At 36.6% G+C, this 11,410-nt stretch overlaps 1 protein-coding gene across 6 annotated transcripts in view; it reads left to right on the forward strand.

Moving 5' to 3' along the window:
* Positions 1-10,935, forward strand: part of LOC107001438 — a 39,314-nt gene extending 28,379 nt beyond the window's left edge. For 2 of the 6 annotated variants that reach the window (XR_003574714.1, XR_003574713.1), the window contains exons 3-9: positions 787-1,507; positions 1,589-1,657; positions 2,615-2,674; positions 2,765-2,833; positions 3,139-3,394; positions 4,762-4,957; positions 10,628-10,935. Coding sequence is in view for 1 of the 6 variants with exons in the window: in XM_027912231.1 (XP_027768032.1) it covers positions 787-1,131 (345 nt within the window). In the remaining 5 variants the exon portion in view is untranslated. The other 4 variants (XR_003574715.1, XR_003574716.1, XR_003574717.1 and 1 more) reach the window with 4 other exon arrangements.
* Positions 10,936-11,410: the final 475 nt, after the last annotated feature.

An 11,410-nucleotide genomic window follows, 5' to 3' on the forward strand; every position in this document is an offset into this window, starting at 1 on the left:
TAACCCTCTAACTTTATAATTAAAGCAGGAATAGTCAAAAACGCCCCTTAAATAACTAACAGAAATCCGACCCATTCTGGGATTACGCAGTCTGTGGCGGGCCGTCGTGCCTGCGACGGTCCGTCCTGCTGCTCCGTCACAGAGTTCAGAGACTCAATTTCCTTGAAGAGTCTGTGACGGTCCGTCGTTCCACGACGGTCCGTCCTGCCATGTCGTCACGAAATTCAGAGAGTCGATTTCAGTACCCAAATTTCAGAATTCTAAGTGTTTTGGAACGAGACCCCCTCGACGGCCCGTCGTGCCCATGACGGTCCGTCGTGTGTTCCGTCGACTCAGACAGTTTTTCCAGAAATAAAATCTGCTGCTTAAAACGACTAAACAGGTCGTTACACATATAGTGCAAAATCTTCAACCGCGTGATTCATTTGATATATTGGAAAAAAATATGATGACCTAGAAGAGTTAGATAACTCTACTCAAATGAAAAGAAAAAGAACTCATTAAGGTTTTAAGATTTATCATGTTTGCTTTTACTTCATTAATTTTATATGGTAATGATTCTTTACAGTATTTTCTGTGAAAAATTGTTTAATGATCTTGAACTTTAGTATTACCTTGATTTTACTAAAGTAGTGATGGTTCATGTGAGGAACCTGTGTTGTACATGTGTCTTTTTCTGAATGCGTTTTTAGTTCACATTTCATCTTATGAAAACTTCCTTACCTATATGATCTTTGGTTGTTTTATTTTATTATTATTATTATCCTTATTATTATTTTGTATTAGGTTGACATGAATCCCTCAAAAACTCTGAAGTATGAAATGGGACAAGCTTTAAAATTTCCCAAGCATGGACTCATTCAGCCTGGTGCCTTAGCAAAGGAATTAGGTCATAGTTTTAAATTAATGAGTACTACAAGAGTTAATGCTGAACAAAGGACTTCGATTGCCAAAAATAGAAGTTACGATGTCACAACTTCTAAGTCGATTAATCTAGAAGACAATAGTTTCCATGTACATCCTAATTTTGAAGAAAAGGAAGACAATGCTCGTCAAGGAGTTGAAATTAATCAACATAATTTGACCAGTGATGCAAGGGCTCGAGGACAAAGCTTAGGGATTAATGTTTAAAAACCAACTCTGATTGGCAAAAATAGAAGCACTACAACAACTTCTAGTCGAAACAAGGCAGGAAAGACTAGTATCCCCGTGCCTCCTAATTTTTTTATTCAATGGAAGACAATGACACCCTCTTTCAAGAAGCAGAAGTTACTCGCGATGCTCAAAGAAGTGATAATTTGCAAAAGAGTTAGTCCGATTAATATATTTGATCAAAAGATTTTGCTTAATTTTATGTACTTAATCTCCTTTGTATTCTTTCTGTTATTAATAATGGGCATGAACTTCTTATTTTAGTTGACTTCCATCAAAATTTGCATGTGCATTTGAATTTGATAAGTCAAAAAGAGTGATTGGAGTGACTCGATCTGCTCAAAAAAGTGTACTGGTATTTTATTTTATTTGTGTAAATTTGTTTTGTGTGTTGAATTGAAGTGTTAGTTTTTGTAACTTGCACATAAATTTGCAGGTCCCTTTAAATCTAGAAAAGCAAAAATAGTTTTTTAAGTGGCTCAAGGTGCTAAGGAAACTGAAACTAGTATGTATTTTCTTTTATGTAATATTTTCTTGTTGTTACTTGTAAAGCAGTCAAAGATTATATTGCCTTGCTTCCATCTGCAATAGATATGTTAGCATATGATAGCATCTTTACATAGTCATTCTTGATCCTTTGAGTGAATTTTTCAAGTAATTGATGGCTCCAATTTGCCTCATTTCTTATAGGAAAGTGGTAGGCCCAAATTTCTTACCTGAAAAGTACCCACTGTGAAACCATAATATTTAAATTAGAAAGAGTTCCTTAAGTAGTGTTCCTCCAATAAAAATATTGTAAGCTTAATTTTTTTACACTTTGGATGAAATCTGAAGCCTGGTAAGCCCCTCATAATCTTAAAGACCGTATTTAAGGACTCCACAACCAATATATATAGGAGTAAAGACATGGGGTCCCCTTATCGTATTCCTCGCTTTTCATCGAAATAACCTTCTATCCCATTCACCATAACAGAATAAATGGGAGGTCTTACATATCATAATTAGCTTTGCAAATCCATCTAGAAACTCATATCCAAGTTAAGCTTCCTCTAAAATTCCCAATTCAGTATGTCATATGTTTTTCAGAGATCAATCTTCATCAAACACCTGATTCTGGCTTTCCTATTGTAATGCCTTCATAAGTCATAATATATTAAGACATTCTGGACCATAGATCTCCCTGGAACAAAAGCTCACTAATTTTCTGCCACCAAGTAATTTACAGCATATTTTAGTTTCTGACATATTAGTTACAAGATGACTTCATAGATCACAATACAACACGCGATAGATCTGTACTGACTAGTATTTTCAGGAACAAGAACATTCGAGATAAGGGCAATATTAGTAACATTTATCTTAGTAACTGCTTTCATTTGATTTATTTTATTTCCATTGTATCCTTCTTGTTAGTAATGAGAATGAACTACTTATATCAATTGACTTGAATCAAAATTTACAGGACTTTTTGAATTTGACAAGGCTAAAAAAGTGATTGAAGTCTCTCGGCCTGATTAAAGAAGTGATACTACTATTTTAATTTATTTGTGTAATTTCTTTTAGTAAGCTGAATTTATTTCTTTGGCATTTTGACCTACAGTTAGATTTGCAGGTTTGTTTGAATCTAGAAAAGCAAAAAAAGTGGTTGAAGTGGTACAAGATGTTGAGGGAATTGAAACTAGTATGCATTTTCTTCTATGTAATTTCTATTAGTTTCTGCATTGTTACTTGTAAAGGAGCTAAAACATTATCTTGCCTCGCTTCAATAGGCCCTGAGAATCTAAGAGTAACTTATTTCCCCTTCCATTTCAAGCTATCGTCACTGTTAATAAGATCTTTATCTGAAGTTAGGAGACCAACAAATCCTATAGAACTCTCCTTATCCCAGTAATTTAGATTCCTTTTTAGAAGTATGTTCCATTTGTCTCCTTCTTCGCTTTGTGCTACAGTGGGATTCGACTTCTTGTTTGATTTTCCTTACTGTAGATTTTGCAGGTCCATGTGAAACAGAAAGGGAAAAGAACGTGAGGGGAACAAATATTTGTAACATGTTTTGCAACCGAGACCTGGAGAAAAATTAAACGTCACTTTCTATCAAAATCGAGTCGTCGGGCAGAATCATACCTCATTTACAAGACACTTGGGTCTGCTAGTTCGTGATCGTAATATGTGTCCATTGAGGGTACATTCATGGATGGACATCGAAGAGCATAAGCTTGAGCACATGTGGGCAGTTGTTACTGTAAGGATTACAACATATCTATATCTTCTTTTTACTGATACCTGTCAAGAATCCCTTTTCAAAAACTATTGGTTTTTTCAGTTGGAAATATGAGACTCTTGATTTCACATTTTTTCTCTTTTAATAACAAAGTATAGTTACTCAGTTTGAATATATAGATAAAAATTCTCACATTTTGTCTTTTCTCGTTAGCCTATTTGATAGTTAAATCTCTTCCCACTACCTTCTAATAAGAGGCTTTTCAAAGTTTAAGTTTATTCTTCCACTGTAGCTCCTCTCGATGTTGTTATTAGTTTAATGTGGCTATAGTTAATATGATCCTGCAGTTGGTAAAAGCTATCAATTATTGTTTTTCAAATTTATGTTATAATTTCAATGTGTAACCTTCATCTTAGCAAAATATGGACATTTCTCAGTCATAGCAGTGTATTGATATGTACTTTGTTGAGTATTGAGATGACACTAACTGTTACTTGAGGACCTAAATGTTTGATAGAGATACCCATAGTATAAATCTCTTTTTTCTAGTTGAATATACATTAACTTTAGTATACATTGTAGATCATATTAGAACATGAAGTAGGTCTATATTGACTAACATTGGCCAATGTTGAGACCTTAGAGATAGTTTAAATTATGGTAGCATTTAATTGTTTCAACATCATCCCTATTTTGAAAATGTCATGTACAAATTCAAAAGTATGTGGATCCACTACAATACATGAAGCATCTTAAATAATAAAAAACCAAAATCATCAGATTGTTGAGCCATTGTTAAAGCTTGTCACTTACAAAGTCCTCGTTTTTTTTTTACTCTTTCACCCATTAGCTACTATCATTTTAATTATGCTACTGTTGTGGCTTGCTTTCTTTTCAAGCAGAAGAAAGAAAACTTCATCTATTATCTCTTTTGATCATGATGTATTTATCCTTGCCCAACCTTGAATTTGTGTTACAGCTTGTTTTGATTAAATAGGACAAAATAAAAGTGTACAGTCATTACCTGGTAAAATTCATGTGGATTTACTTCTCTATAATAGAATTGAACTAGTTAAGCTTAGTGATCTCCTAAAATTTATGCTAAGTTCATTTTCTTCTCCCAACAAGATAGGATTGAGGATTCTACTATAGTAACTTTTGCTCCTTCACGTCATGTTTCAAGTCAACTCACTTGTGTCGGTATTTTACTCTTAACGCTATTTCAAACACTATACAATAGTGATGTAAGTAAACTATATGTTTTGTACAGACAAATTGTGGTTGTTATTAAATTTTGAATCTAGTTTACTTCCCTATTAGGTGATCTGTGCTTTGATACCTTGTTTTCCCTTATTCAATAGATTTTGTTGGTATTTTTTCTATTTTAGGAGAAGTTTGACAGTGATGACATGAATTAATGCTTTGCAACATATGAGAAAACTTTGGAATAACTGGAGAGGATCACTGCACAAGAATTTGAAATCTAAATCATTGTGCAATGTTCTTAAAGAAGTGCCGAAGGGAGTAGATAAGAGTGATTGGGAATGGTTGGTCAAGGAACATTTTTTATTCGATAAATTTAAGGTAAGACTTCATATAGTTATTAACAAATATCATTTTGTTTCTAGTTACGTACGATAAGTTTTTTGGAATAATTTATACCACGTTCAAATTGAGTTTTGATTTCGTTAAAACTTATTGATGTCTTCTATCCACAAGATTTACCAAAGAAAATTGCAATAGTGTGTTTTTGTACTTCTGTTCTCTTTTACCCTCTTCCCACTGAATTGAAAAGTACACATTAAATATAGAATCATTAAACAAGAGTGTGATTAATGTTAGGTTGTGGAGCCTGATTAACATTTGATGTACTGTCATATATTAATGTTCATCAAACAAGAGTGTCATATATTAGGTTGTACTGTTCATTCTTCATTTATTCTCTGTAACTGTTCATACTCTGAAATATTAATATATGCCTCACTGCTGTGGAAGTTTACCCACGGGGTGTTACCACAAAATATTAATTTCTCTCCTTCTCTCTCTAGGTCTCTCATCTCTCTCTCTCGAAAGTTCTTGTGTTCTTCATTCATCAAGTGTGTGTGTGTGTGGATTCGATCCTAACAACTTGTATCAGAGCTTAGAAGATTCAACACGATCACTGAAGATGGATAGTTCGAAACTTGGAATCGAGAAGTTTGATGGATCCGATTTCAGTTTCTGGAAGATGCAGATCAAAGATTATCTGTACCAGAAAGATCTTCACGAACCGTTGACCGCGGTGAGCCGGCATCCATGATGGAGAATAGTGGAAGCTCAAGGATCGCCAGGCTCTAGGGTTGATCTGGTTGACTTTGTCAAGAAATGTGTCTTTCAACATCGTAAAGGAGAAGACTACGTCCGATCTGTTGAAGGCATTGTCAAATATGTATGAAAAACCATCGACGATGAACAAGGTATATTTGATGCGTAGATTTTTCAATTTACAGATGCTTGAGAATGGATCTGTTACTGATCATGTAAATGAGTTCAATAAGATTGTGAGTCAACTCAGTTCTGTGGATATTAATTTTTAAGATGAAATTAAGGCGTTGATTTTGATGTCATCTCTGCCCGAGTCTTGGGATACTGTTGTTGCTGCGATAAGCAGTTCCCGTGGATTTGAGAAACTAAAGTTTGATGAAATCCATGATGTTGTTCTTAGCGAAAGTATTCGCAAACGAGATGTGGGAGATTCACAGGGCAGTGCTCTCAGCGTTGACCGAAGGGGGAGAAGTAAGATGAAAGTCCAAAATCAACATGGTCGATCAAAATCAAAGAATCGAGGAAAATCTCCGAACAGATCAAATGTGACTTGTTGGAACTGTGGGGAAAAAGGGCACTTTCGGACGAGCTGTACAAAGCCAAAGACGAAACAGAATAAGAAATCTGGAGATGACAATGATTCTGTAAATTCAGCGGAGGACATTGGGGATACTCTAATCCTTAGTGTGGACAGCCCGGTTGAATCATGGATTTTGGATTCTGATGCATCTTTCCATTCGTCTCCAAGCAAGGAGTTGTTCCAAAATTTCAAATTTGGAAATTTTGGAAATGTATATCTTGCTGACAATAAAGCCTTAGAAATTGAAGGAAAGGGGGATGTTTGCATAAAGACCCCCTTGGGAAACCAGTGGACATTGGAGGATATCAGATATATTCCTGGGCTCAAGAAAAATCTGATCTCTATTGGTCAGTTGGATGAGAGCCAAAGAAAAATCTGTGTTATGGGAAAACTATAAAGAGTAAGCTTCACAAAGACTCCTAGAGAGCCAAAGAAAGTGCAGTTGGAAATGGTCCATACAGATGTTTGGGGACCATCTCCAGTATCATCACTTGGAGGATCCAGATTCTATGTTACCTTCATTGATGATTCCAGCAGGAAGGTATGGGTTTACTTATTGAAGCATAAGTCAGATGTGTTTGCAACTTTCAAGAAGTGGAAAGCTGAAGTTGAGAATTAGACCGGTTTGAAAATCAAATGCCTAAGGTCTGATAATGGAGGAGAGTATGACAAATCAGAGTTCAAGGCATTCTGTGCAACTAAGAAAATCAGATTGATGAGAATAGTTCCTGGTAAGGCAAGGCAGAATGGAATTGCTGAGAGGATGAACAGAATATTGAATGAGCGTGCAAGGAGTATGAGGATACACTGTGGGCTGCCCAAAACACTTTGGGCGGATGCTGTGAGCACAGTTGCATACTTGATCAACAGGGGACCATCAGTTCCTTTAGTGTTCAAGATTTCAGAGGAGGTGTGGATAGGAAAAGAACTCAAGTACTCACACTTGAGGACTTTTGGTTGCACTGCTTATGTTCATGTTGATCCAGAAAAGAGAGACAAGATTGATGCCAAGGCTTTGAAGTGTTACTTCATAGGCTATGGTTCTGATTTGTTTGGTTACAGGTTTTGGGATGACTAGAACAGAAAGATCCTGAGACATTGTGACGTGACATTTGATGAGTCTGTCCTGTACAAGGACAAAGAGCAGAAGGTTCTAGAGATTACAAAGCAAGTGGGAGTTGAGGTTGAGTTGGAGAAGAGTAACCCCAGAGATGTTGAAGTAGATACTCAACCAACTCCTACTGAAGAATCTGAAGTAGAGCAAGTTACACCTGAGCAGGTGTTAAGGAGATCATCAAAAACCATCAGGGCACCAGATAGGTATTCACCTTTATTACACTATCTATTGCTAACTGATGAGGGGGAACCAGAGTCTTTTGATGAGGCCCTACATGTGGAGGATTCGATCAAGTGGGAGCAAGCCATGGATGATGAGATGAGGTCACTTGAGAAGAACGACACATGGGTGTTGACTGAGTTACCTGCAAGGAAAAGAGCTTTGCTGAACAAGCGGGTGTTCAGAATCAAGACTGAACCAGATGGCAAAAGAAGGTTCAANAGGTTCAAGGCTCATTTAGTGGTTAAAGGATATTCTCAAAGGAAAGGTATTGATTATGTTGAAATATTTTCTCCTGTTATGAAGTTAACCTCTATTCGAATTCTATTGAGTATTGTTGCATTGGAAAATTTGCATCTAGAGCAAATGGATGTAAAAACAACGTTTTTACATGGAGATCTAGACAAAGAGATCTATATGCATAAACCGTAAGGATTTGTGGTTCCAGGCAAGGAACACATGGTGTGCAAGCTCACCAGGAACTTGTATCGACTAAAGCAAGCACCAAGGCAGTAGTACAAGAAGTTTGACTCCTTAATGACCATGAGTGGATTCTGCAAAGCTGAAAAGGATCCGTGTTGTTACTTCAAGAAATACACTGATTCATATGTCTCTCTACTGTTGTATGTGGATGATATGTTGATTGCAGGATCTAGCATGAGGGAGACTAACAATCTGAAGACAAGGTTTTCTGCAGCGTTTGAGATGAAAGATTTGGCTCCAGCGAAGCAGATTTTGGGGATGAGGATTTCTCGGGATAGATTTGCTATAACTTTAAATCTATCTCAGGAGTTGTACATTGAGAAGGTGTTGAGCAGATTCAGGGTTAATGATGCTAAACCCAGGACTACTCCATTGGAAAATCACTTTAAATTATCAAAGGAGCAGTTACCCAAGACAGCCGAGGAGCGTGAGCATATGGCACTTGTTCCATATGCTTCAGCAGTTGGGAGTTTGATGTATGTTATGGTCTGCACTAGACCTGATATAGCACATGCAGTGGAGTTGTTAGTAGGTACATGGCGAAGCTGGGAAAAGGGCATTGGGAAGCTGTGAAGTGGCTTCTGAGATATTTGAGAGGTACATCCAGTGCTTCACTTTGTTTTGGCTAAGGCAAGGTGACTCTACAGGGTTTTGTGGATGCTGATCTTGGTGGGGATGTGGACTCGAGCAAGAGTACATCCGGGTACATTTACACCATAGGTGGAACAGCAGTGAGTTGGATGTCCAGGCTTCCAAAATGTGTTTCTCTTTCATCTACTGAAGTTGAGTATGTGGAAATAGTTGAAGCTCGGAAAGAGATGATATGGCTGGCAGATTATCTGGAGGAATTGGGCAAGAAGCAGAGCGAGAAGATTTTTTACTCAGATAGCCAGAGTGCCATACACTTGGTGAAAAATCCAGTCTATCATTCGAAGACAAAGCACATCAGAAGGCGGTACCATTTCACTCACAGGGCAAAGGAGGATGGTGATATGTGCTTGGAGAAGATAGAGGGTGCAAATAACCCGGCAGACATGTTGACTAAATGTGTTGATGTTGGGAAACTGTGGTTATCCAAAACCTCGGTTGGTCTTCTGTAGTTGTTGCTACAGATGTTGCGGTGCGGTAAAGATGTTGATGATGAAGAGATTTTTTTTGAGAATGTATTTTTTGGATGAGTGAATCAGTCTCCAAGTGGGAGAATTGTTAGGTTGTGGAGCCTGATTAATAATTGATGTACTATCATATATTAATGTTCACGCAAATTTTAGGCTGTACTGTTCATTCTTCATTTATTCTCTGTAACTGTTCATACTCTGAAATATTAATATATACCCCACCGCCGTGGAAGTTTACCCACGGGGTGTTACCACGAAATATTGGTTTCTCTCCTTCTCCCTCTAGATCTCTCATCTCTCTCTCGAAAGTTCTTGTGTTCTTCATTCATCAAGTGTGTGTGTTTGTGGATTCGATCCTAACAATTAATTTCAGTGTTGTGTTGTTAATGAAGGATGCAATTACCAGAAACTCAGTAAATAGTTCTAAGTTGTGTATGCCTCATCGTACGGGTAGCAAGCCTATTAGAGAGATTGTTAGGGTCTAATCAAAATTATATAAATTTATGCTTTTACCAAAATACTCTAAGGCTGTGAGAAGAGAGAGACGAAGAAGAGAAAGTAGAAGAGTAGCAAGATTCACAAAGATCGTCGAGTTTAGCTTGATAGGTTGATGAAGTTGTACTAATTGTCGGACGATATTTGAAGAAGTATGTTTTAAAACAGAAAGAGCTAATATAATATATTATTTTTGGAAGTAGTATTGAGCAGCGTATGGGAAAGAGTTTAAACAACTATCAGCCTCCATAAAGCATGTAGTCATCATAGGTAGAAAAGGGTCATACTTTTTAGATGAATCCTATTCACATAGACTAGTGTATCCACTTACTAGTTCAGATCCTATACATTTTGATAGGTATAGGATGCGCTGGCAGCATGATATAGATCGTTGTATCTTCACTATAGCTCTTAACTGATGGTTGTCGGTTAAATAAACTTCCATAAAAGTAATTGCATGGTTCCTCAAATGGTTCTGCTTATTATGAATGTGGTATGAGGCTTTATTTATGCATTACACAAGTAGACTTTGAGGGGGGGGCATGGTATGTCTTTTATGATATTATGATTATGAGTTGACATCATGTTTTAAACAATTTTCCTTTTTCTTTATATTGCGCTTATTTTGAACTTCTTTATAATGAGATGAATTCATTCAATTATTCATGAGTTGAGAATATCCAAGGTAAACATTCTTTCAGAATCTCTTTCGAGCCTATCATTATAAGAAAATTGTGAATTAAATGGGGATTTTCTTATGAATTAATATGAAAATTCGTAAGAAACTTACTTTCTTGCAAATTTCTATACTAATTCCCATGAAAATCCTCATGTAATTGACATTTTTCTTGTAGTGTATGTTGTTTTAGTATTCCAACTCCCATGCTCGTACATTCAATGTATTGATGTCAGTTGGCATGAATCGTATTATGATGCAGACGCAGTTAACTAGGATCAAAATTCCAGCACACCGTTGATCCAGTGAGCTGTTCACAGTCAGTCCGTGAGTCTCCTTGCATTTCGGAGGATCGACTTTCATTCCTTTCTAGCTAGTTCATTAGGATGTTGTGGGGTTTGTCCCAACATCCATCTCAGTTGTTCGAGAAGCTTCGTAGACAATCATATGTTAGTCCTTTGAGTCTTTTCATTATCATTTCTTATTGTTAAGACTTGGGTTGCCACTTTTGGCTAAATTGAATGTTTAACATTTAAGCATTCTCAGTTATTTAAGTATTCAATTTAGTTACGTGCTATTGATCTTTATTAATATGCATATTGCCTTCCGCTGAGTTAAGTAAGTCTTGACAAGATTCTCTTGGGGCCAACATGGTCTTCGAGTGTCAGTCCCGCCCAGGATGTAGGCTTGGGGCGTGACATGAAATTCACAAAGACATTTGGTGTAATTGTTCGAGAGAAAATTATCTCCCTTATAGTCTAGCCTCACTAATATCTAGTTATTTACTAATAGTTACAATTATCCATATGTCTGTATTATCCTATAACCGATCACATCCCAAGAGCTCGTCTCATTATTGTTATTTCACATTGTTTGTGACAGTTTGTAGTTGTTAATCAAAACCAACACCCCATTTGACATTTATGTCACCCTTGATTCGATAGATGTCTTTATTCGATAATTTTTATTCGTATGACTAATTTGACCACATTTATACTTCTCGATTAAATGTGAAACACGTATTGCTCCTTGTGGAACTCGACCC

The sequence above is a fragment of the Solanum pennellii genome, chromosome 10 (assembly GCF_001406875.1).
Source record: "Solanum pennellii chromosome 10, SPENNV200".
NCBI lineage: Eukaryota > Viridiplantae > Streptophyta > Magnoliopsida > Solanales > Solanaceae > Solanum > Solanum pennellii.